The sequence below is a fragment of the Lepus europaeus genome, chromosome 7 (assembly GCF_033115175.1).
Source record: "Lepus europaeus isolate LE1 chromosome 7, mLepTim1.pri, whole genome shotgun sequence".
Classification (NCBI taxonomy): domain Eukaryota; kingdom Metazoa; phylum Chordata; class Mammalia; order Lagomorpha; family Leporidae; genus Lepus; species Lepus europaeus.
In genome coordinates, this window is record NC_084833.1 from 34202061 (window position 1) to 34229367 (window position 27307).

The window sequence follows — 27307 nt, forward strand, 5'->3', positions numbered from 1 at the left end:
CAAAACTATATTTGCAGCAATATTGACACACACAGGCATTTCTTTCATTTTTAATTTTTTTTTCTTTTTTAACTTTAGCTCTCACATTTAAGGTAGAATATATGGTATTTTCCTCTGGGTTTGGCTTGATTCACTCAATATGATGTCTTCCAGTTGCATCCATTTTTTTCCAAATGATAGAATTTCATTCTTTTTATAGGTGAATATTTCATTGTTATATATAAACCACATTTTCTTTATCCATTCATCTAATGACAGACTCCTTAGCTACTTTATCTGCCTAACTCTTTAAAAATATGCACTTGGTGTCATTGCTGTGGTATAGCAGGTAAAGCTACCATCTGCAGCGCCAGCACCACGTATAGACACCAGTAGGAGTCCCGGCTGCTACACTTCTGAACCAGCTCCCCACTAACGCGCTTGGGAAAGCAGCAGAAGATGGCCAAGATATTGTACCCCTGTACACCTGTGGGAGATCTGGATGCTGGCTTTGGCCTGGCCCAGACCTGGCTGTTGTGGTCATTTGTGGAGTGAACCAGTGGGTGGAATCAATCCCTTCCTTCCTTCCTTCCTTCCTTCCTTCCTTCCTTCCTTCCTTCCTCTTTCTCGTTCCCTGCCTCTGCCTCTCTCTCTCTGTAACACTGTCTTTCAAATAAATGAACTGATCTTTTAAAAAATGTACTTAACATTTTGAATTTACTTTGAATATAATTGTAAATGTTTCCTTTATATTTTCATGTATATTATATTCAGTGCTTACTAAATATTTATTGATCACATCATTTTCCCCCTCAATCTGGTAAGAGAATATTTGGGGGGAAGAAATGATTTAAATTATAAAATTTAGAATTTCACTTACATCTAATTTTATTCTATTATTTTCCACACTATGTGGCTTATACAATGTTCACTTTAAAACCATACTGTAGTTTAGTTAATATGTTATAGTTATTACAAATGTTCCTTGAATTATTGAAAAAGGTATATATATATTTTTTTAAAGATCCATTTATTTGAAAGGCAGAGTCACAGAGAGGCAGAGGCAGGGAGAAAGAGAGAAAGAGAGTGAGAGTGAGAGTGAGAAGTCTTCCATCCGCTGGTTCACTCTCCAGATGGCCATAACAGCCAGAGTTGTTCCGATCCAAAGCCAGGAGCCAGGAGCTTCTTTAAAGTCTCCCATGCGGGTGCAGGGGCCCAAGGACTTGGGCCATCCTCCACTGCTCTACCCGGCAACAGCAGAGAGCTGGACCGGAAATGGATCAGCCCAGACCCGAACCAGCACCCACGTGGGATGCCGGCACCACAGGCAGTGGCTCTACCACTATGCCACAGTGCCAGCCCCAGGTGTATTGTTTTTTCATCAGACTACAGTACATATAGATTAAAGGTCATGATTGCATTTATTAGTAATAGCAGTCAGATAATCTCTGTCCTTATTTATTACTTTAAAAAACTTTTATCTGGTATCTTATAATCTGTTAGTCACTTGATAATGCCTTCTTCAATAATTGTGTGTATGTCAGTTTCTCTTTGAATGTCTAAATGATTTGCTTGATTTTTTCTCTTTTAATATTTCCACATTTGTCATTATTATTATTGTAAAATGACTATTTTGTTTTTTGCCTCAAATTCCTCTATTACAACATTTCCAATTTTTCCTTGAGCATGTTTTTCTGTTTGTTAAAATGTGTTCTTTTTAGATGACTTTCATTTGTGTCTCTTCTGAGCAGAAAATTATCAGATTGGAGTTTTGAATGCAAAGTAAGTTTTCCCTAGTACACATTAGCACAGGAGACCTTGCTAATTTTCTCTTTGTTTTGTTTCAGGTGGGCGATAAAGCATGAAGGGACTAGTAAACCAGGCCAGTGGAAACATTCCAGAGTTGAAAATCCTCTGTGGAACAAGCTTGCGTACATGTGGCCAGTCCTGCCCAGTGGCCAGCTGAATGAGGTTGTATTGTTGAGTAGGCTGGTTGTGTAGTTTAGTGGCTATTTAGTATGGTGGTTGACGAGACATTTAAGGCCCAGTGTGTGGTCAACTTTCTTTAAACGTTCATGTATCTGTTGAATTTCTGTTGTTTAAGAGAGAAAACTTGCTAATTCTTTTTATCAAATAATTGGGAGATGTGTCTAAGTCTTCCATTATAGAGACAAATCTGTTTATTTCTTGTGGCCTATCAGATTTTACTGTATGTATTTTAAAATTTAGTTCTAGCACACCCATGTCCAAAACATTACCACTCCTTGGTGAACTGAAGCTTTTATCATTATGTAAAAACTCTAGCTCTAGTAAAAAGTCTCATTTTTCTCATACTAATAGAAATACCCCAACTTCCTTTTGCTAATTGGCTAATATATCTTCCTTCCGTCTTTTCACTCTGTCTATTCTGCTTCAAGTGACTCCTCAATATTCAGCACAAAGTAAATGGAAACAAATGTGTCTGACAATCTTATACCTAAACTAATGCAGTTTATCTATTTATTGTAGTCAAAGATTTACACAGGGTTTTCAACAAGTTCATGGAAAATACATGTTATCAAAAAACTATGTATGGATATCGACAATTTTTTTTTTGCTCTAGAATAAAGTTATCTTTTTTTTTTTTTTTTTTGACAGGCAGAGTGGACAGTGAGAGAGAGACAGAGAGAAAGGTCTTCCTTTTGCTGTTGGTTCACCCTCCAATGGCCGCCACGGTAGGCGCGCTGCGGCTGGCGCACCACAGTGATCCGATGGCAGGAGCCAGGTGCTTCTCCTGGTCTCCCATGGGGTGCAGGGCCCAAGCACTTGGGCCATCCTCCACTGCACTCCCTGGCCACAGCAGAGAGCTGGCCTGGAAGAGGGGCAACCGGGACAGGATCGGTGCCTCGACCCGGACTAGAACCCGGTGTGCTGGCGCCGCAAGGCGGAGGATTAGCCTACTGAGCCGCGGCGTGGGCCAGAATAAAGTTATCTTTAATTCCATTTTCTCATAAACTTTTTGAAATACCCTCCTATTTGATTTATTATTGGCTTTCTATTTGTTTTGGCTTTTCTATTCCTTTCTCCTTACCCTCTCCCACCCGTCTTATGTTCTTTTAGATTGACTATATTTTTCCTCATTATACTTTTACCATCTTCTAGTTTGACCATGATAACCTCGATTTCTGCTCATTTTGTTAATACCCTGAGCATTTTAGCTTACATACACAAATGATCAAAAGGTAAAGCTGATGAATGTGTTTACTCTTCTCAAATAACCAAGAACATGAAAGTATTTTAATTTCAACCATATGATTTTTTATGTAAGCTATTTCATCATATATTTTAGTTTTATCTTTTAAAAATTTTCACGAGATAATAATATTGTGGTGTCATACAATATTTTTTTAGATTTACCCTCGAATTTTTATCTTTCTTGCTGTAATTCCTTCTTATGTCTCAGTTCATTTACCTAGACTTCTCTTCTCACTAATATACAGCCTTCTTTTTTTTTGATGACAAATGCTTCAAGTCTATACTTATCTTAAAGCATCTTTTATTTTTATTTTTTATTTTTTTATTTTTTATTTTCTCAAATTAATAGTCTTTTATTGCATTATTAAAATACCACAAGACACAATCTGGGTTCTTGTTTCTGCAGCCGGACAACTTTTAGGTCTTATTCATCAGCCTGCTGAACTGTTCTTTTTTCAGAGACATAGATACCATCCAAAAATTTTCTGATATCTTTATTTTTAACTGTTGTTGCCTGCTGAATCAAAGCAGCTGAATTTGAAACAAGTTCAATATCACTTCCTTCAACGACTAATTCATCTTTCTGGGCTTGAGACACTGAACAGGCAACACCTGGCCTCATCCGAACCCTTCAGATGTATTTTTTTTTTTGACAGGCAGAGTGGATAGAGAGAGAGAGAGACAGAGAGAAAGGTCTTCCTTTTTGCCGTTGGTTCACCCTCCAATGGCCGCTGTGGCCGGCGCATCTCGCTGATTCGAAGCCAGGAGCCAGGTGCTTCTCCTGGTCTCCCATGCGGGTGCAGGGCCCAAGGACCTGGGCCATCCTCCACTGCCTTCCCAGGCCATAGCAGAGAGCTGGCCTGGAAGAGGGGCAACCGGGATAGAATCCGGCACCCCAACCAGGACTAGAACCGGGTGTACCGGCGCCACTAGGCTGAGGATTAGCCTGTTGAGCCACGGCGCCGGCCCGGATGTATTTTTCACCCAAGAAATTTCTGATTTCAACAAGAAACCCATTCTCTTGAATAACCACGTTGAAGGGGAAGTGAGCATACACAGACCTCATCTTGTAACAGAAGCCCAGTGTAACCCCCTTGATCATATTCTGTACATGACTACAGATCGTGCGAACAGTTGCCAGTTCCTTTCTATTTCCCCACCATTTGTCAACCTGGAGCCTCTTCTTTTTCTTTCCCAGGAGACTGAGTTCCACATTGATGTGATTGAAATCCCTCCGCAGGGTTCCTCTGGGCCCCTTCACAATGACTGTGCGCCCCTTCAGACTGATGTCGACATTTTCTGGGATGTCGACAGTCTGATTGCTGAGAATGGTCTTCATTCTTGCAGTAGATGCGGCAAAGAGATTTTATTTTTATTTTTTTAAGATTTATTTTATTTATTTGAAAGACAGAGCTACAGAGCGGTAGAGACAGAGAGAGAGGTCTTCCATCTACTGGTTCACTCCCCAGATGGCTGCAATGGCCAGAGCTGCACCAGTCCGAAACCAGGATCCAGGAGTTTCTTCCTGGTCTCCCACGTGGGTGCAGGAGCCCAAGGACTTGGACCATCTTCTACTGCTTTTCCAGGCCATAGCAGAGAACTGGATCAGAAGAGGAGCAACCGGAACTAAAACTGGCACCCATATAGGATGCCAGCACTGCAGGCCGGGGCTTTAACCCGCTGTACCACAGCGCCAGCCCCAAAGCATCTTTATTTTGCCCCTATTCATATAAGGTATTCTCAGTTAGCAAACTGAGGATATTATCAATGCTTTCCAACTTCCATTTTTGTTTTAAAGATTTATTTATTTATTTGAAAGTCAGAGTTACACAGAGAGAGGAGAGGCAGAAAAAGAGAGATTTTCCATCCACTGGTTCACTGCCCAACTGGCTGCAATGGCTGGAGCTGCGCCGATCCAAAGCAGGAGCCAGGAACCAGGAGCCTCCTCCAGGTCTCCCACGTGGGTGCAGGAGCCCATTGACTTCGGCCACCTTCTACTGCTTTCCCAGGCCTTAGCAGAGAGCTGGATCAGAAGTGGAGCAGCCGGGAATCGAACCGGCTCCCATTTGGGATGCCGGCACAGCAGACAGCGTCTTTACCCGCTAAGCCATCATTCTAAATGCTATGACTTTGGACACAATCTATCTTTTCTTTATGAATTCTTTTAACATCTTCTTTATGATGTTCAATATTTTATTTTAAGATATCTGACAGAGAATTTCTTTTTATTTATTCTACTTAGGCTTTCAGATTCTTTAGGCCACATGAATATGTGCACTGGTTTATTGCATCGTTTCTGGAAAATTATCACTGACCTTTCTGCCAGTATTCCTTCTTGCATATCTCTTGCTGTGCTTTCTATGGAACTCTGACTAGCTGTTTGCTAGAACTCCTTATTTTGACCTCCATTTGACTTGGCCTCTCATATTTTCCATGTCTTAATCTTTTATGATGCATTTTCCATTATATTTTCAGATGTTTTTCCTCAGGATTATTTTTCATTCATCTTTGTCCACTGTGTTTTAAATCTCAAGCAAGGGTCAGCTTGTAGCGCGAATTCTCAATGAAGATTATTTTTCTTCTCCCACACAATGAAAATATTTGAGACCGTTTATTTAACTTAGAGTTTTCTGGAGAAATTTTCTTTCTGGTTTGCCTTTCTGGTGAAATTTAGTCTGCTGAGATTCTTGTTCTATGAAGATAGAAGGCCTCCTATTAGACCTCTCAGCTTGACTGGGCCCTGGCATTTGTCTCCTGTGCCTTTCCCCTGCAAGAGCGCGGAAGCAAAAACGCGAGTTCTCCCGTATTCAGCCAATCTCCTTATGACAAAAGCCAGCCTCAGCATTTTCCTCACCTCTATGGGGTTATAAACTGTGTTATTTTGTTACTAAGTCAAAAATACATTCTGAAAGATTTTTTAAAACATTTTTTCCTGAAATTTTTAGTTGTTTTCAGCATCGAGTCAATCAGTTTACATAACGTATGTATTTTGTGGTCTCACCAATTTTTTTTTTCCTTCCTCTTAAATCATGATTCTCCGTCCCTCCTCATCTATTCCATCAATGGATCTCATCACTTTAGAGGAAGGATATATGGCATTTGAAACCAACTGGTTGTTGCTTAGGGTCCCCAGAGATGCCATATTTTCAGAGGTCAGTGAAGCAGTGGTCTAGAAAGCTGAGGTTTATTGAAAGAAGATGGAATTCTCCAAAATAATGGAAGCAGTAAGATGGGCAGCCCAAGTCGGATGAACCTACACGTGAGGTTCAGGGTTTGCAACACTAGTGAAAACCATCATGGAGTCAAGCATGGAGCAGCGGCAGAGAGAGACTAAGAAGCCCAGCGTGAGTCCCTTTCCCCTTGAAAAAGACAGTTGATTGCACTCATTATAGATTTTTCCCCAGATGTGCAGGAAGAATAAAAGCTAAAACAGAGCAGGCAGGAAAACTTCTACTTCAACTGGTGGTAGGCAGATGGTAGCAAGTTGCCCAATAGCCAGCGAGGAGCAAAAGCATGTCCTTAGGAGCTGCTGAGGATCCAGGACAGCACAGGGGTCTGCATGTCGACAGCGGGTCCCCTTTCCCATGCTATTAGTTTAGTAAACTTTCATTTAAACTTAGAAACCACACTGAGGAGAGGAAGAGGGGAGAGGTACATTTGTGAAAGAAAACAACAGTTCTGGTAAAAAAAAAAAATGTGAACCTTTAGTTTGATTGAGTATGCATTCAAGAGTTCAGAGCTTAAAAAATAGGCTATTTTAAATGGCAGAAACTGGAGCATCTCTGATTGGAGTTTTAAGCTTCCTGCCCATCTAATGGAAGAGTGGGGATTAGGGACACCTCGTAAGAAGGGCCTTCTTTATGAGAAAAGTGTAAATATTGAAAATTTATACAGATATGTCCTTGTCTATGTTTTACTGTTAACACATAAGTAGAAGTACTTCAATAATTAATTACTTGATTTAAAGTCAAATGATGATTCTATCAGGAATCTAACTTACCCAGGTTCTTTCTAGTAATGATCTTAATATTTTTTGTTGATGGTTTGGAATTTGGTGACTAAATGATCTAAGGAATGAATTCAGACTGCTCCAAACTTATACATCCAATCAAATAGAACAGTAAATTTTAGGCTGAATGATTGAATATTTCTTCATGTCAGCAAAGTTCTGGCCCTTATGGTTAACTGCAAAAAAAGCACTAAAGCACTAAAATTAGCTAAAATCAGGCATATTGACTGTGCATTTCAAAATAACTCAGTCTAAGGGTCTTATAACTTCTTGAAATGTTTGAGATCAAATCTGCTTAATAGTCATGGTGCTCAGATAACTTTCCCTCAAGTTAAATATGATCTATTTTGCTTCCAAGTATAGAACCATCTTATTTGAATGAATCGTATTTTCTTCCACTCACATTTTCACAAAATTGTTTTATTTTAGCAGAAATATTATTTTATTCCAGTGTTTACTTAATTGTAATTAGTATTTTGATTGGTAAATCTTTCCATATTAATACACTATGATTGGGAAATGTGGTTCATATTTTAGTATCCAAAACACTTTGGGCACCATAAGCATATGCATAAATTTTACAGCAGATTTAACCAACCAATTTTATTATATATTTAACTGTGATTTACTATATATTTAGGTAATGCATACAGCACAAGGAAGGAGATAGACATGGTCTCTATCTTCATGAAGCTTACAGTGTAAGATAGGCTATGAGTCAAGAAGGAGGAAACCAGTACAGGAAATAGGCAGAGTTGATAAATAAAAGAGGAAGAAGGTAGAAGAAGAAACTCCCAGAGACAATTTAGTGTCCCAGAAATCAAGACTATTTGATGATCCAGTGCCTGTAGTCCTACAGTCAGAGTGAAGACAGGTTAGTGGTTGTCTAAATGGCCCTAAAATGAAGTGAAAATACTGACTCTAGGGAAGTCGCTTCATAAGCACATTCCTGAGGGAGAATTCATTTCTCCTGTTAATTCCTTAACAAGAATATTCAAAATAGAATGATGATGAAGGGGAGATATAAGGAAATACGGATGCTATGGGAACATGGAGTTATCTTTGAAGTGGCCGAGACTATTGAAGTCTCAGTGCTGACACCTCTTCTGAAGACTGATTTAACACTGTCCTCACTTTGAAGTGTTATTCATTGTGAAACAATTGATAATATTTTTATGAACAGCATTTCATATATCTGAGGATACCAGTACTTTAAAATATGTTAAGGCCTTGTAAAAATGGAAGATTCATGAATTCTTTCATGAATCTGTGCTTAAGTTCCCTGGAATAATATATAGAAAATCAAATTATTTTCTCACAGCTTAGGGACAACAGTTCTGAATTAAGCTAAGTACTTAAACATAAGGAGCATTGGATTTTCATATTCAAGGATGAAATTTTTGAAAAAAGTGACTTTGAATAGACTTTGGATTTTAGGATATGTCACTGCATACTGATTTTTAAATTTCTTAATTAAAGAGTTAAGATACATGTGGATAGGCCCATGCCAGACAAAAGTTTAAGCACACATTTTGTTAATCTGTTATGATATGTTAATTACCCATCAGAACAAAGGAGAGAAAGATGTGAGAAGGCTTGAGAGGGAAAACTGAAGAGGGAGGGAGACTAATAAACATGAACATTTTGTTAAGAGCTGGCTCCCCAAGCAAATACATGCTGGTGAAAAAGAAAAAGTGGAATTATCTCCTTGAGGGAGTACCAGGGTCCATCCAGAATCTGACCATGCAGCTGTGCAAGGGAGTAATGTGTACACAGAGAAAACCAATAAAGAAATGAAAAGGAACATAAGAATCCCAACTGAGAAAATGGAAGAGAAGAAATAGCACTCCGGGAAGTTTAATTATCCATGGTTTTGTTGTCCTTCATTATCCTGCATTTCTTTATTGCCTGAAGGACAAATGAGAGCATCCTAAACATCAGCACAGGGATTGAAGTAGCAGAATGGAAGAGCGGACAGCGGTAACCCATACATTTGGAAAGTTCCCAAACTCCAGATAATTCTCCATCTCTTTGGACCCGATTTGTATGATGTCTCATATTTTACATATGAGCTTGGGCTTCCTTCCTTTAACTGAGGAGTGGAGGAAGCCATTTGGAGTCAGCAGTACTTCCGTGATGTGGAAGACAATGTCCACAATCACTACTGCTTGCCGTGAGAAAAGGGGAAGTGAAAAGATTCAAACATACATAGGCCCTAGGAAAGCGCATTGCATACATGTTCGTCAGAAATACAACTTGCTTGGTATACTGAAGAAACTCTTGATTCCACATCCTAAATCTATGAGTTGACAGACATCACATGACTAAGCATGAAACAGAATCTTGTTCTTTTTGCTTTTTCCATAGTTCAAAAAGAACGGGAGAAAGTATTACTTTAACCAAGACTTCAGTATGAATAATTATTTTTTAAGGATTTATTTATTTATTCAGAAGACAGAGCTAGAGAGAGACAGAGAGAGGGAAAGCGAGACACAGACACCTTCCATCTACTGGTTCACTCCCTAGATGGCTGCAACAGCCAGAGCTGGGCCAAGGCCAAAGCCAGCAGCCAGGAACTTTAACCTGGTATTTCACATATGTATGGTGGTTCAAACACTTGAGCCATCTTCTTCTGCTTTCCCAGGCAAATTAGCAGAAAGCTGGATTGGAAGTGGAGCAACTGGGACACGAACAGGTTCCCATATGGGATACTGGCATCATAGGCAGCAGCTTTACCTGCTCTGCCACAATACCAACCCCAGTGTGCATAAATTTTTTTAAAGATTTATTTTATTTATTTGAAAGTCAGAGTTACAGCAAGGCAGAGGCGAGAGAGGGGGAGAGAGAGAGAGAGAAGGAGAGAGGGAGAGAGGTCTTCCATCTGCTGGTTCACTCCCCAGATGGCCACAGTGGCTGGAGCTGTGCCGATCTGAAGCCAGGAGCTAGGAGCTTCTTCCGGGTCTCCCACGCAGGTGCAGGGTCCAAGGACTTAGGCCATCTTCTACTACTTTCCCAGACCATAGTAGAGAGCTGGATTGGAAGTGGAGCATCCAGGACTCGAACCGGCGCCAATATGGGATGCCAGCACTACAGGCGTGGCTTTACCTGCTATGCCACAGTGCTAGCCCCATGAATAATTTTTTTAAAAGATATATTTATTTATTTGAAAGTCAGAGTTACACAGAGAGAAGAGAGGCAGAGAGAGAAAGAGAGAGAGAGAGAGAGAGAGAGAGAGAGAGGTGTCTTTCATCCAATGGTTCACTCCCCAAATGGCTGCAATGGCCAGAGCAGGGGTGATCTGACTGGAAGCCAGGAGCCAGGAGCCTCTTCTGGGTCTCCCATGTGGGTGCAGGGGCCCAGGGACTTAGGCCATCTTCCACTGCCTTCCCAGATTACAGCAGAGAGCTAGATCAGAAGTGAAGCAGCTGCAACTTGAACCAGCACCCTCAAGGGATGCTGGCACTACAGGTGGCAGCCTTACCTGCTATACCACAGAGCCAGCCCCTGCAATTTAATTTCTATATAGGCACTCAATGAAAGTTATGAATAAAATAAAACTTCTTTAATTCAAATTTTTTCTTGTGTGACAAGTTGGCATCATTATTTGCCCCATTACTATCTTGTTTACTAGTCCTAATACTATATTTAAAATAAAGAAAAAACATTAAATCTAAAGCACTCATCATATTTTTAAACACTTACTTGTTCTGTTGTTTCCCTAATTAAATTGAAGTTGTTATTTACTCACTCGTCTCACAGATTAGCACATCATAATTAGATAGCCATTCAGAATATTTAATCTCTACAACCTTCAGATTGTGTTTACAACTTATTTCAAGCACCTTTCTTTCAATATAAATTCAGAATTACAAAAGGAATATAAGTTAATGTAACTGCACTTACACTAGTTTTCTTTTTTTAAAAGGTTCTTTTCTCCTAGAAACCAAGGTCATGTGTCTTGATCTGTTGGATTAGTATGCCAGCAACAACCCCCCCCCCATCCACATGTATCTTTGTCTTTCTCATGCCATTTAGATACTCTAGATCCACCTTCTCAAATATTGATGGTCAAAGTTTTGGCCTGTCCTTCTACCCTTCTTTGGATAGAAGGTATCCATATCCTCTTTAAGAAACTTCTATCACTTTTAATTCATGTGGTGTCATTGCCTGGGTTTAGCAATTTCTGGGTTCCTCAGAAATTGGAACCTGAAGCAAGTGGCTTATTTGCTTCTACTTCATTCAGAAGAGCATGTCAGGAGGCAGGGGTACAGGACAGATGAGCCAATATGTGAATGTGCCACCAAGCCATTCTCCATAAGTCACTTAAACAGTGTTCTTGAGAGAGTCTTTCTTGTAAGAGAAAGAGGAGAATGTATTCACCAGCTTCCATTTCTCTTTGGTCAAAGCCTTCCTGAAGGTTACACGACTAGCGTGGTGGGTCATAGATTCAAATACAGTCTGTCTGGTTCCTGAGCCCACGCTCTTAGCCATTTCACATGATGCTCAGAAGAATGTTACACAATGATGATAGGTAAGTATATAGTAGAAGCAAGGATAGGGAGAAGGAAGTGTTAGGGGAGGAAGGAGGACGGCTACATTGAGGTGATACGTGACCAAATACCTGAAGAACAAGCAGACTTCTAGGGAAAGAGCTGTAGGAAATGCAGAGAATTTGAAATGATGTCTTTGAGGACCAGTGAGGTAAAATACTGCAGAAGCAGTGTGAGCATGGTGCATAGCAGCAGGAGAAAGGCCAGAGAGCACAGAGAGGGACAGATCACTCAGAGCATTGTAGGATTTTTTTTTAAGTTAAGATTTACTTGTTTATTTTAGAGGCAGAGTTACAGACAGAGAGAAGGACAGACAGAGAGAGAGGTCTTCCATCCGCTGGTTCACTCCCCAAATGGCTGCAATGGCCAGAGCTGGGCCAATCCAAAGCCAGGAGCCAGCAGCTTCTTCCGGGTCTCCCACAATGGGTGCAGGGGCCCAAGTACTTGGGCCATCCTCTATTGCCTTCCCAGGCTGTTAGCAGAGAGCTGGATAGGAAGAGGAGCATCCTGGACACTAACCAAACCGGCACCCATATGGGATGCCGTCGTTGCAGGCAGAGGCTTAACCAACTGGGCCACAGCACCGGCCCCCATTGTAGGGCTCTGTAAAACCTTTGATTCTTACCCTAAGATAGGACACCATTAGAGGTCTTGGAACAGAGTAATGAGATAGTCTTACTTAAATATTAGTAGGATAGTTCCAATAATAAGTGTGAAAGTGGCTAAGGTGGATGCAGGCATAAGCAATTAGAGGCTTTGATTGCCTGTGCCTCTGGGGGTCTTTTTCCAAGAAATCTTTGCCTATGCCAATGTCTTGCAGAGTTTCCCCAGTGTTCTCTAGTAATTTGATGATGTTGGGTTGTAGATATAGATCCTTGATCCATTTTAAGTGGATTTTTGTATAAGGTGTAAGGAAAGGATCGTATTTCATACTTCTGCATATGGAGATCCATATCCTGACACCATTTGTTGAAGAGACTATCTTTGCTCTAGGGATTGATTTTAACTCCTCTGTCAAAGATAAGTTGTTTATAGATGTGTGAATTGATTTCTGGAGTTTCTATTTTGTTCCATTGGTATACACGTCTGTTTTTGTGCCAGTACCAGGTTGTTTTGATGATAACTGCGAGCAGTATGTCTTGAAATCATCTGGTATTGTGATGCTTCTGGCTTTGTTTTTGTTGTATAAGATTGCTTTAGCTATTCTTGGTCTCCTGTGGTTCCATATGAATTTTACCATCATTTTTTTTCTGTATCTGAGAAGAATATCATTGATATTTTTATAGGATCACACTGATCTGTAAAATGCTTTCAGTAGTATGGACATTTTGAGGATATTGATTCTTCTAATCCATGAACATGGAAGATTTTTCCATTTTTTTGTGTCTTCTTCTCTTTCTTTCTTTAATTTTTTGTAATTTTCATCTAGAGATCTTTGATATCCTTGGTTAAATTTATTCCAAGGTATTTAATGTTTTTGTAGCAATTATAAATGAGGTTGATCTTAGAAGTTCTTTTTTTAATATTTATTTGAAAGTCAGAGTTACACAGATAGAGGAGAGGCAGAGGTCTTCCATCCACTGGTTCACTCCCCAATTGACTGCAATGGCCAGAGCTATGCTGATCCAAAGCCAGGAGCCAGGAGCTTCTTCCAGGTCTCCCACACAGGTGCAGAGTCCCAAGGACTTGGGCCATTTTCTACTGCTTTCCCAGGCCATAACAGAGAGCTGGATCGGAAGTGAAGCAGCCAGGACTCGAACCTGTGCCCATATGGGATGCTGGCACTGCAGGCAGCAGCTTTCCCCACCATGCCACAGCACTAGCCCCAGAAGTTCTTTCTCAACCATGGCATTGTCTATGCAAAGGCTATCGATTTTTTTGTGCGTGTGTGTTAATTTTACACCCTGCCACTTTACCAAACTCTTTTATGAGTTCCAGTAGTCTCAGTGGAGACTTATGGATCCCCTGCATATAGAATCATGTCATCTGCAAATAGGGATACTTTGATTTCCTCCTTCCCAATTTGTATCCCTTTGATGTCTTTTTCTTTTCTAGTAGCTGTGGCTAAAACTTCCAGGACTATATTGAATAGCAATGCTGAGAGTAGGCATCCTTAGCTGGTTCCAGATTTTAGTGGGAATGCTTTTAACTTTTCTCCATTCAATAAGATGCTGGCTGTGGGTTTGTCCTAAATTGCCTTGATTGTCTTGAAGAATGTTCCTTCTATAGCCAGTTTGCTTAGAGTTTTCATCATGAAAGTGTGTTGTATTTTATCAAATGCTTTCTCTACATCTATTGAGATAATCATATGGGTTTTGTTCTTCAGTTTGTTAATGTGATGTATCATATTTATTGATTTGCAAATATTGAACCATACCTGCAAACCAGGGATAAATCCCACTTGATCTGGGTGACTGATCTTTCTGATGTGTTTTTGAATTGGATTAGCTAGTATTTTTTTGAGGACTTTTGCATCTATGTTCATCAGGGATATTGGTCTATTGTTTTCTTTCTCTGTCATATCTTTTTCTAGATTAGGAATTAAGTTTATGCTAGTTCTTAAAAAGAGTTCTGGAGGATTTCCTCCCTTTCAATTGTTTTGAATAGCTTGAGAAGAATTGGAATTAGTTTTTCTTTAGATGTCTGGTAGAATCACCAGTGGAGCTGTCTGGTCCTGAGTTTGTTTGTTGGAAGGGTCTTTATTACTGATTCAATTTCTGTTGGTCTAAATAGGTTTGCTATGTCTTTGTGACTCAATTTTGGTAGATTGTATGTGTCCCGGAATCTATCCATTTCTTCTAGATTTGGGCTTTTCTGTGTTGGGAGAGTCTTTATTACTGATTTAATCTCTGACTTGGATATTGATCTGTTTAGGTTTTTTGATGACATACTTTCAATTTACCTTATAATTACAAGCTTTATCTTCCACTAAATAAAGTATTCAACAAGTAGTACATAGAAAAACCGCTGTTCCTCAAGAATATAGACAAGGGCTATAAGCAATATTCAAATCTCAAAATGTCAATTTCATTCATATACATTATGTTTTGTTCTCTTTAAAATTTAAAGATCAATTAATATAATTAAAATATAGTTGATGAAAGTATGATTATATGAGCACATCTCAATAAATGCAAGAAAAAAGCTTTATAAGATTGAAGACACATTCAAGAAGAAATAATCTTAGCAAAATTGAAATCTCTTAATTTATGAAGCGTTTATGTCCCAAATAGATTTAAAAAACTTACCAAACTGATTTTTATGTCTATAGAAGCAGAAAAGGACCAACAACATCCAATTTCCAAAAAAGGCTAGTAAGGTGCCCTACCAGTTAACAAGACTTACCAGATAAGGGCAGCAATACGATACTGTTTGGAACATTGGGATGCTTGGATTTGATTCCTGGGTCTGCTTCAGATTGTAGTTTCCTGCTAATGCACACCCTGGGAGCTGCCTGGTGATAGTTTAAGTAGTTGTGTCCCTTCTATCATGCACAAGGCACGGATTGAGGTCCTCACTCCTGGCTTTGGCCTGGCCCAGCCCTGGCTGTTGTGGGCATTTAGGACAGTAAACCAGCAAGCGGTCTCTGTCTTTCTGTCTCTTCATATCTCTGTCTCTCTCCTTCTCTCTTTCCTTTATCTCCCACCTTTGCTCTCTCAAGATATATAAATAAAAGTTTTAAAAACTCTTATGAGATATAAAGTTACCGTACACACAATTTATGTAGACAGATTGACAAACTGAGCAGAATAGAACAAATAGAAACAGATATATACTATGTGGAACTATAATATTTTACAGAATGATATTTGTAGATTCACGAGGGATGCTACTATGATAATTATTTTAGCAAATAGAGATAACTTAGACTTTGCCTAATACCAAGTCTGATCACCCCTCTTCCCATTTGTTCTTCTGTAAGGATCTCTCCTGTGAATAGCTATTGTCCAACCAGTTGCCCACACTAAGACACACCAATGCCCTTGAAAGACATCCTTGCATGCTTTTTTTGTGCAAACATCATTTTCTCTTAATCCTCAAGTCTAATATATTCTTTCTTAAAAAGATTTAGTCATTTATTTGAAAGAGTCAAAGAGAGAGAGAAGGAGAGGGAGAGGGAGGCGGAGGGGGAGGGGGAGGGGGAGAGGGAGAGGGAATCTCCCATCTGCTGTTTCACTCCCCACATGGCCACAATGGCTGAGGTTGGGCCAGGCTGAAGCCAGGAGCCATGAACTTCTTCTGAGTCTCCCACTTGCATGCAGGGGCCCAAGCATGTAGACCATCTTCTGTGCCTTTTCCCGGGCCATTAACAGGGAGCTGATTTGGAAATGCAACAGCTCGGCCAAGAACCAGTACCCATGTGGGATGCTGGCATCACAGGCAGTGGCCTTACCGGCTAGGCCACAAAGCTATCCCATGATATATTCTTTTTATCCTCCCTTTACTGCACTAGCTCCTACTAAGGATCCAGGGTTCACTTACATGGAAATATTGAGTTAGATTCTCCTCTTCTGTGGTCCAATCATGCCCCATACCCTGTCACTATTGGACTCACACTTTTGTAATTTCTGTTTTGTTTCTGGCAAGTTCCTGAGAATCTGCTATAAATTCTTTGAGAGAAGTAATGCTGTTTGGTTCAAAGTTTTATTTTCCTTGCCTGCTGCTGTGCTTGGAATATAATAAACAATAAATAAAAATCTGGAAAACACATGAACTAGTAAATAAGTAAAGAAATGGATACATAGATAGAAAGTAGCTGAATTCTACAGCTGAAATGGCTTTAAATTTTTTTTTTAATCATCTTATTCCGTTTTAGGAGAATAGTCCCCATTTATAGTCTTCTGTGTCAAATAGATCTAGTTTAAGATGATATTATTTCAGGCTATTGTAAAACCACTTTTCACATATTCTTTTTCTTCATGTTGGTTGAAGATACTTTATACATGAGCAAAAATAAATTCTGAAGTTAATTTAATTTGTCTAGAATACTATTTCTCTTGAAAAGTAATAAATAATCTATGTTGTAACACACCATGGGTTGTCACATACATTTAAAAAAATCATTATATTCCCTGTTCATTAAAATAAACGTTAATTAGAATTGTCTGGAACATTGTAGGTGCCCAACAAATTTTTATTGAAAGAATGGAAGATTAAAGGCATCATTAGGACATTTAACTTTTTTTTAACTCTAAAAATGACTCTTACTTCTTATTGCATTATTGTCATTTACCTCTGAAGGAGTTTGATTGGCCAATAGAAGGACTGCTTGTTCCGAATAGTCCTCCCATGAAGAAACCCATCTGTAAGACCCCGGAACAATGTGTCCCTGTGAGACTGAGAGTGCTACAGAATGGAGATAAGAATAAAGACAGATCCATGGTTATAATTGGTCCAGACATCTCATCTGGATGGAGAACAGAGTAAGGACAACTTGTTTGTACTCACATTTCATTTAGGTTCTCTGTCAAGAACTTAACTTGAACTCTGCTGATTTGGGCTAAGCACAGGAGAAGATGGGTTAGAAATTAGCATCTCTATTGAAAATGAATCTTGATGTGAATGGAAGGGGAGAGAGAGCTGGAAAGGGGAGGGTTGCGGGTGGGAGGGAAGTTATGGGGGGGAAGCCATTGTAATCCATAAGCTATACTTTGGAGATTTATATTCATTAAATAAAAGATTTTTTTAAAAAAGAAATTATTATCTCTGATTAAACAAAATTCTATGATAAATTTGTATTTTGAATTAGCACTTTTGTTTGAATTTTATCAGTCTATCTTGAACAGGCTTAACTCATAAATTATTTAAGTGTAATTTTATAATTCTTTAAGTTATTAGACACACTTATGTCTAAATCTTTGGAATTTTTAATGAGTGTATATAGTTCTCAAAAGTGTAACATTATAAAATTATAATTTTTCCTGGGATAACATTTTCAAAATTTATCATCCTACAAAAGCATCAATCTGAACTTTAGCTTACTTTATGATTGGAATAAAATCTTTCTAAATAGCCAATATTTCCTCACTGTTGGAAAAAATCATCTGCTATATACTTTATTGTTATGACAAAAGAAATCATAGATCATTGAAAATATCTGATGTAAAGAATGAGTTAAACACGTTGTTTCTCATATAATTACCAGTGATATTACCTCTTGACCTTTCTTTTGAGATGTTTGGGATAGTTGAGGCTGCTGATAATAGTTTAATATTACTTTCTTCACACTGATTAAATATACTTCATACATCACTGAACAATGAGTAACATTCAGATTGGCTGTCCACTGAACTGCCTTTAAAGATGATAAAGTAAAAAATTAATCTTCAAAGTAAAGTCAAGCCTGAAATTGAAATCTTTGACGCATACATTTCATAATTAGCTCATTCTACTATATGTAAAATATGAGAGTAATGCCCTTAAAGTAGTGCATGGTTTTGTTTTTTTTTTCTTCTTTAAGCATCTAAAGTTAGCAAAATTTCTATCACTGTCTACTTTTATTTTTTTCTTTTTCATATCTTTAATTGTGGCTCAGAATTATCTGTGGTTATCAAATTATTAATTAAATGTTTTAAAATGTTTAGTTCAGTCGAGTTATTCAAACATATCTTGAGACATTGGCAAATTTGGATGACTGTTCTAGCAAAAAGTGTGAAACAGCTATTTATATGCCATATTTGTGGGATACAGTATTTTGGTTCACCAATTATTCAGATAATAGAGAGTCACTTTGTTAATCTTTATTCTAAAATGGTTAAAACACAGTGGCATACACTTGACACAAAAACTACTAAATACAGTTTAATCTTTCTTTGCTGATTGTGATGTTTTGTGCTTTGTAAGAGAAAGGCCCAATAGGAGGCTCTAAGTAAACTATATTTTAGATAACCCCTACGTATGTATTATGAAGTAGTAAGTTATGATCCCTGAACTTACTCAACCTCCTTAATTTGACTTTCAAGGCCATTTATGACCTACCCTTGCATATTCTTCTAGCTTTATTTCTTATCAGCACTCTCTTCAATACCATTCTCAAGCTGCCCATTCTGTCTTCCACTTTCCAACATCTACCATTTACTTTCATAATAAAGTCTCTTGAGAATGACCTCATTTCTAGATGTTGACCTTGAACTTGACACTCCCACCCCCAAAGTTATAACTGATATGTATTCCACTGCCTTGGGCTTTCCCCCAGGATAGTATCTGCCATTGTGCTTCATGATTATGTCTATGTCTTCCTCCTTGAGATAGCTAACAGGGACAATGTCTTACTCATTCATATATGTGCTGTCTGCCATGTATGGTCGTAGAATAATGTGTCCCAGTTCATCAAGCATTAAAATATTAAACAGTCACTTCGTTAGCCACATGAGTAATAGCCCAAAATGAGCCCTAAAACATTGCTTTTTGAATGAATGAATAACTATGTTTTATTACCATGTGAAACGACTACAGCCATAATTATATTTGCTCACTATTTCTTTCATTTTTTTAAACTTTTATTTAATGAATATAAATTTCCAAAGTACAGATTAGGATTACAATGGCTTCCCCCCCCTAACTTCTCTCCCACCCGCAACCCTCCCTTTTCCCACTCCCTCTCCCCTTTCATTCACATCAAGATTCAGTCTCAATTCTCTTTATATACAGAAGATCAGTTTAGTATATATTAAGTAAAGATTTCAACAGTTTGTGCCCACATAGAAACACAAAGTGAAAAATACTGTTTGAGTACTAGTTATAGCATTAAATCACAATGTACAGCACATTAAGGATAGAGATCCTACATGAGGAGTAAGTGCACAGTGACTCCTGTTGTTGACTTAACAAATTGACACTCTTGTTTATGGCATCAGTAATCACCCTAGGCTCTTGTCATGAGTTGTCAAGGCTATGGAAGCCTTTTGAGTTCACTAACTCTGATCATATTTAGACAAGGTCATAGTCAAAGTGGAAGTTCTCTCCTCCCTTCAGAGAAAGGTACCTCCTTCTTTGATGACTTGTTCTTTCCACTGGGATCTCACTTGCAGAGATCTTTCATTTAGGTCATTTTTTTTTTTTTGCCAGAGTGTCTTGGCTTTCCATGCCTGAAATACTCTCATGGGCTTTTCATTTAATAGAATATATTCTAAAAATAATTTTTCAACTTAAATATTTCAACAGATGTATATTCTAATAATATATCTTTTTAAAATGAGCATTATTTATTTTTCATTTTAAAAATATTTGGGTTTGGGGACCGGCACATTGACATAGTGGATAAAGCTGCCATCTGCAGCACCAGCATCTTATGTGGGTGCTGGTTTGAGTCTCGGCTGCTCCACTTCCACTCCAGCTCCCTGCTAATGTGTCCTTGGAAAAGCAGCCATAGGGTGGCCCAAGTGCTAGGGCCCCTGCACCTGTGTGGGAGACCTGGAGGAGGCTTTTGCCTCCTGGCTTTGTTTGGCCTGGCACACCCTGGCTGTTGCAGCCATTTGGGAAGTGAACCAGCGGATGAAAGACTCTCCCTCTCCGTCTCTCTGTCTCTGTCTCTGTCTCTGTCTCTGTCTCTATCTCTATCTCTCCCTCTCTCTCTCTCTCTCTCTCTCTCTCTCTGCCTCTTTCTCTGTAATTCTCACTTATAAATAAATAAATAAATTTTAAAAAATAATAACAAGTAAAACTCTTTGGGTTTGGACAAATAATAGGACCACAGGTAAATAAAATCCTATAGGTAAAATGAAGGTAATTTCTGAAATATCTTAGAAGTTGATACATTTCCATCTCAGCATGTCTGGCATTATTAAAAGCGCTTAATTGTGGTAGTTTTTGAGACTCTTTTTTTTTAAAAGACATTACTTTTAGGACAAGTCATGGTAATTTAGAACTCATAATTTTTTTCATATATTGAAACATATTAAGAGATAATTGCCAATGTATATTGACATATCAATCATATCTTGCATCATTTGTTTCAGAAATGCTATCACTAAAAAGAAAAAGGAAACCTATGTCACTGAATATTCTGAAACAAGAACAAACCAGGTTGAATTTCAGCAAATTTTGAAAAGGTAAATACTTAATATCCTAAATGAAATCCTAAATCCTAAATGAAATACCCTACATTCAAATGTATGAGTAATAATGCATAATAGCTAGCACAAAAATATATGTATCTACATAAGAAAACAGTTGTTAATAACAATGAGTTTGGAGTTTTTAATCTCTAAAATACATAAACTATATGGTCTAGGATACCAACACTAACTATTACATTTTTCCCCAAAATTTCAAGGTATGACAAATTCCTCTAGCTTTCTAAACTGTCATCTCAGGAAATATAAATAAATATATTTCAAAATGTTATAGCATCATTATGTTTGCTTGAACTGAGGGCAGAGTTGTTAAAATTTTGTATTTTATCTATTAGAACCCAGTTCTTAAAATATCACTAGTCTATATCATATTTGTGAAATGTGTTACAACTTTTCTTTTAACCAATATTTTAGTACCAAAACAATATTTGATAATTGCACAAAGGTGAGATAACTGGTGTCAACTTTTTTGCAAATATGTCTTTTCAAATATGAGGGGTCAGTCTTAAAATTAAGGGAAATTATGCTATCTTTCCTTACTTAATAATTCATTCTAGACAGAGTTGAGATTCATTTGTTTTTGGTGGTTTTTCCATCTACAAAGCCAGAGGAAGATACAATAGGATAATAAGCATCACTTTATAATAATAGATGTAGAACTCTGTCTACACTTTCTGCTTTCTATAAAGCTGCACGCATCATAGAGTACTGGAAAGATCATTGGATTAGGAGGCAAGGGAATTGATTTTAATGCCAGGTTTGCTCAAAAATATCTGGAAGTCCTCAGCAAAGCCCTGCCCTTCTCCAAGCCTCGTTTTTCTGATCCATTAAACAGTAGCATTTGGAGAAGAGCGGAGAGCACGCAAAAATGAATTTTAGTCTTTTCAACAAGCATCTACTGTGTTTATGTTATATGCATCAACCTGTGTTGTATGTTCTGTAGGAGATATGTTTTTTTGAAGGGCAAGACATTCTTTTCTCAGGAAACTCTGAACTTTTTGGAATGATAGCTTGCATAGTAAAACAATTACAAAACCACACGTGGTACGTTTAACTGTACAAAAATGAGTGAGGGATCATTTTATATTAACTGGGAAAGAGCGAGAACCTTGAGCAGGACCACTGTCAAGGAAGGCCACATGTAGAGGAATGAAAGTGAGATAGAAACAAAACAATAAATGAGGAATGGAAGGAAGCATGTAGTCATAGCTTCCTGGAAGTTTTCTTGCTACTTTGCAACACCCAGAAGAATGTAGTAGGGCTCCTAGGACAGGGGGTGTGGGTGATTAATTCAAGGATATCTCCACCTTGCAAAGCTTTAGTTATCTGTGGATTTGGGAGATGCAGCTCCTTCCATTGCCCTTTTCTCATGGGACACCTGGGTTTTATTGAAATACAGTCCTCAGGGTACCAGCTCAACCTGTTGTTCCTCCATTGCTCCAGTCCTGAGAAGCAAAATCTGAGAAACATGCAAGTTTCCTAGACTCTCTAGAAAGCCATCAGTCCACAGGATTACCCTTCCTAACTCCTAGGATGAGAGCCAGAGGACCTGGTTTCCAGGGCCTGTCCTTCCATGAAGTGAAGAAATTGTGGACTGCTCACTTGGCATCTTACCCTCAGTTTCTTCACTTTTTTTTTTAAAGATTTGTTTATTTATTTGAAATGCAGAGTTACAGAGAGGGAGAGAGAGAGAGAGAGAGAGAGAGAGATCGATCTTCCATCTGCTGGTAGATATCTTCCATCTGCTGGTTCACTCCCTCAGATGGCCACAATGGCTGGAGCTGGACCAATCCGAAGCCAGGAGCCAGGAGATTCTTCTGGGTCTCCCACGTGGGTGCAGGGGCCCAAGTTCTTGGGCCATCTTCCACTACTTTCCCAGGCCATAGCACAGAGCTAGACGGGAAGTGGAGCATCCGGGACTCAAACCGGTGTCCCTATGGGATGCTGACATTGTAGGTGGCGGCTTTACCTGCTATGCTACAGCACCAGCCCCAGTTTCTTCACTTTCTAAATTTAGTATATTATCACTTTATGCTGATGTCCTCTTGGGAGGCCGTACAAAGGCCTAGATAGATTTAGGTATGAATTTCAGCCCTCCTGTTTACTATCCTCTTCAGTCAAATGGGCTGCTCAGAAATGGTGTGGAAATTAAATGACAGAATAGATGTGAAACACTTGCACTGCATGGTCCATTTCAATAATGCATTGTTGACTTTTTATGTGCCCATTCCTTTACAAGTATTCACCCATTTTTCTGTAAATATATCCCTGTGAGACACATACTACTATTTTCATCTTTTACTGATGAGGCAAAGAAGGCTCAGAGAAGTTTATTAATTCTTTTAGGGCTACAGAGTCAGTACATAAGAGGGCTAGAACTTGAACCCAGAATATCTGATGGCAGAACACACATTCCTTATTAAGTACTTAAGGACTAATTGGCTATGTTGGCTAACATGTTAACTAGTTGGAGGAATTATATACACCAGAAACTGCTTTTCTTAATCCTCACCAATCCACCTCCACTGCCCAAATATAGCATTAAAACAAGGTTTTCAAAAATGGGAGGAAGAAAGATTCACCAAGCACCCTTCCCTTATATTCTCTCACCCTTATTGTCCTAAAACAGGAGACTCCCATGGTCTAAACATCTTCCCAGGAAAATATGAGTGGTGACTGCTATGATGATGGTAACCCTTCTTAGGTCATACTCCAAATGCTTGTACCGACAAAGATATCAATTTGAGAGAACGTAGATAGAATTGGGTTGGGTCTTTGGATATCATCCAATCAAAAACTGGCAAATCATATGACTGAGGTACAACTCTGTCTCTCTGTCTGTCTCTCTCTCTTTCTCTCTCTCAGATTTGTTTATTTGAAAGAGTTATAGATAGAGAAGGAGAGAAATACAGAAATACAGAGAGAGAGAGAGAAAGAGAAAGAGAGAGAAAGAGAGAGTGAGAGAGAGAGAGAGAGAGAGAGAGAGGCCAAGAGGCCTTCCACCTGCTGGTTCACTCCCCAAATGGCAGCAATTGCCAGGGCAGGGCCAAAACCAAAGCCAGGAACTTCTCCTGAGTCTCCTACATGGGTAGCAGAGTCCCAAGCACTTGGGCCATCTTCTGCTTTCGCAGGCATATTAGCAAAGAGCTGTATCAGAAGTGGAGCAGATTGGACTCGAAACAGCACCCATATGGGGTGCCAACATTGCATGTGGCAGCTTAACCTACTACGCCACAATGTCGGCCCCTCAAATCTCTTAAACTTCCCTCCCACTTTACCCAACCAACTCCTATGGATAAGGAACCTGGCCCAGTTCTCACTGGTCTATCAGGCTCCAGAGTCGTGAGCAGGAAGGACTTGGTTTTCACTGGTTTATTTCCTTCTAAGGCGTCTTTAGAGAATTGGAGGGTCTCATTGTCTTCTTAACTGCATTATCTCATCAAAGGAAATAAAATTTAGAAATATTCGTCATACAGCTGAGTCTTACTGATGAGCATAAAACCATCTCTTATCCATCTACCATAAATCCTACATTACAACACAAAATAGCCATTATCTTTCACTTTCCTTCTTCCAAAAGCAGTATCATAGCAACATCTTTTGGAAATACCTCCTCACTCCCCTTTTGTTATACATCTTCTGGCTCACAAGCCTACCTGTTTTCTGTACCCTAAACTGCCTGTATGGGGTCCAGCCTCTGCCAAATCCAGTGAATTTTCTACCTAACAATTAACTTTTGAAAAGCAGACCTGATAACATCACACATCTGCTCAGATACCTTCAATGGCTTCCTGCTATTAATGGGATAGAAGCTAGGATCATTAGTCTAAAATTTTAAGTGTTTTCATATTGATTCCTGTCTTCTTTTTTTTTAACTTATTTGGCCCCTTTGCCTATTCAAACATTTAGCTGTGGCCCAGTCCTTCTTTATAAATTCCTATCTATCATGTGAAGTCCAATTGAAATTTCACTACCTTAATAGAAACAGATGGATAGACCAATGGAACAGAATAGAAACACCAGAAATCAATCCAAACATATACAGCCAACTTATATTTGATCAAAGATCCAAAACTAATCCCTGGAATAAGGACAGCCTATTCAATAAATGGTGCTGGGAAAATTGGATTTCCACATGCAGAAGCTTGAAGCAAGACCCATACCTATCACCTTACACAAAAATTCACTCAACGTGGATTAAAGACTTAAATCTATGACCCGAAACCATCAAATTATTAGAGAGCATTGGAGAAACCCTGCAAGATATAGGCACAGGCAAAGACTTCTTAGAAAAGACCCCAGGAGCACAGGCAGTCAAAACCAAAATTAACATTTGGGATTGCATCAAATTGAGAAGTTTCTGTACTTCAAAAGAAACAGTCAGGAAAGTGAAGAGGCAACCGACAGAATGGGAAAAAATATTTGCAAACTATACTACAGATAAAGGGTTGATAACCAGAATCTACAAAGAAATCAAGAAAATCCACAACAACAGAACAAACAACCCACTTAAGAGATGGGCCAAGGACCTCAATAGACATTTTTCAAAAGAGGAAATCCAAATGGCCAACAGACACATGAAAAAATGTTCAAGATCACTAGCAATCAGAGAAATGCAAATCAAAACCACAATGAGGTTTCACCTCACCCCAGTGAGAATGGCTCACATCCAGAAATCTACCAACAATAGATGCTGGAGAGGATGTGGGGAAAAAGGGACACTAACCCACTGTTGGTGGGATTGCAAACTAGTTAAGCCACTATGGAAGTCAGTCTGGAGATTCCTCAGAAACCTGAACATAACCCTACCATACACAACCCAGCCATCCCACTCCTTGGAATTTACCCAAAGGAAATTAATTTGGCTAATAAAAAAGCCATCTGCACATTAATGTTTATTGCAGCTCAATTCACAATAGCTAAGGCCTGGAACCAACCCAAATGCCCATCAACAGTAGACTGGATAAAGAAATTATGGGACATGTACTCCATAGAATACTATACAGCAGTAAGGAACAATGAAACCCAGTCATTTGCAACAAGATGGAGGAATCTGGAAAACATCATGCCGAGTGAATTAAGCCAGTCCCAAAGAGACAAATATCATTTGTTTCCCTGATCGGCGACAACTGAGCACCAAAGGGGAAACCTGTTGAAGTGAAATGGACACTATAAGAAACAATGACCTGATCAGCTCTTGTCCTGACTTTAGATGTACAATGTAATACTTTATCCTTTTTAGTATTTGTTGTTGTTGTTGTTGTTGTTCTAGTACTATTGGTTGAACTCAGTAATTAACACACAATTATTCTTAGGTGTTTAAATTTTAACTGAAAAGTGATCCCTGTTAAATATAAGAGTGGAAAAAGAGAGGGAGGAGATGTACAATTTGGGACATGCACAATCAGACTTGCCCCAAATGATGGAGTTAGAAATGTGCCAGGGGATTCCAATACAATCCCATCAAGGTGGCATGTACCAATGCCATCTCACTAGTCCAAGTGATCAATTTCAGTTCACATTCGATGGCTCGGATAGGTCTAAGAATCAAAGGGATCACACAAACAATACAAGTGTCTGCTAATACTAACTGATAGAATCAAAAAGGGAGAGAAAGATCCAACATGGGAAGCGGGATACACAGCAGACTCATAGAATGGCAGTTGTCCTAAACAACACTCTGGCCTCAGAATCAGCCCTTAAGGCATTCAGATCTGGCTGAAGAGCCCATGAGAGTATTGTAGGCATGGAAAGCCAAGATACCATGGAAAAGGAAAAAAGAAGAAGACCTAAATGAAAGATCTCTGTGAGTGAGATCCCAGTGGAAAGAACGGGGCCATCAAAGAAGGAGGTACCTTTCTCTGAAGGGAGGAGAGAACTTCCCCTTTGACTATGACCCTATCGGAATAAGATCAAAGTCAGTGAACTCTAAAGGCTTCCATAGCCCTGGCAACTCATGACTAGAGCCTAGGGAGATTACTGACGCCATGAACAGGAGTGTCAAATTGTTAAGTCAGCAACAGGAGTCACTGTGTACTTACATCCCATGTGGGAACTGTCCTTAATGTGTTGTCTAATGTGCAGTGATGCTATAACTAGTACTGAAACAGTATTTTTACACTTTGTGTTTCTGCGTGGGTACAAACTGATGAGATCTTTACTAATTATATACTGAATCGATCTTCTGTATATAAAGATAATTGGAAATGAAAAAAAAAACCCTGGTGTTAAATTGGAAATGGCATAGAAAATTAATTAATTTTTAAAAAAATATTATGTAGGATCTCTGTCTTTAATGTGCTGTACACTCTTATTTAATGCTATAACTAGTACTCCAACAGTATTTTTTTTTCACTTTGTGTTGCTATATGGGGGCAAACTGTTGAAATCTTTACCTAATATATACTAAACTGATCTTCTGTATATAAAGAGAATTGAAAATTAATCATGATGTGATTGGA

The 27307-nt window shown here is 38.8% G+C and overlaps 2 protein-coding genes across 2 annotated transcripts in view; one reads left to right on the plus strand and one right to left on the minus strand.

The window, feature by feature from the left end:
• The window catches only part of DCDC1 (doublecortin domain containing 1), a 513960-nt gene that overhangs the window by 425427 nt on the left and 61226 nt on the right, over positions 1 to 27307 (plus strand). Inside the window, exons 20-21 of the mRNA XM_062198052.1 lie at positions 1827 to 1950; positions 17014 to 17195. Coding sequence (XP_062054036.1) covers positions 1827 to 1950; positions 17014 to 17195 — 306 coding nt within the window. The remainder of the gene's footprint in view (positions 1 to 1826; positions 1951 to 17013; positions 17196 to 27307) is intronic.
• LOC133764843 (large ribosomal subunit protein uL6-like) lies at positions 3638 to 4571 on the minus strand. Its single transcript, XM_062198492.1, has 2 exons — positions 4198 to 4571; positions 3638 to 3810 (listed from the first exon to the last, which is right to left on the minus strand). Exons 1-2 carry the CDS (start codon positions 4550 to 4552, stop codon positions 3638 to 3640), a joined length of 528 nt encoding a protein of 175 aa, XP_062054476.1. The 5' UTR covers positions 4553 to 4571.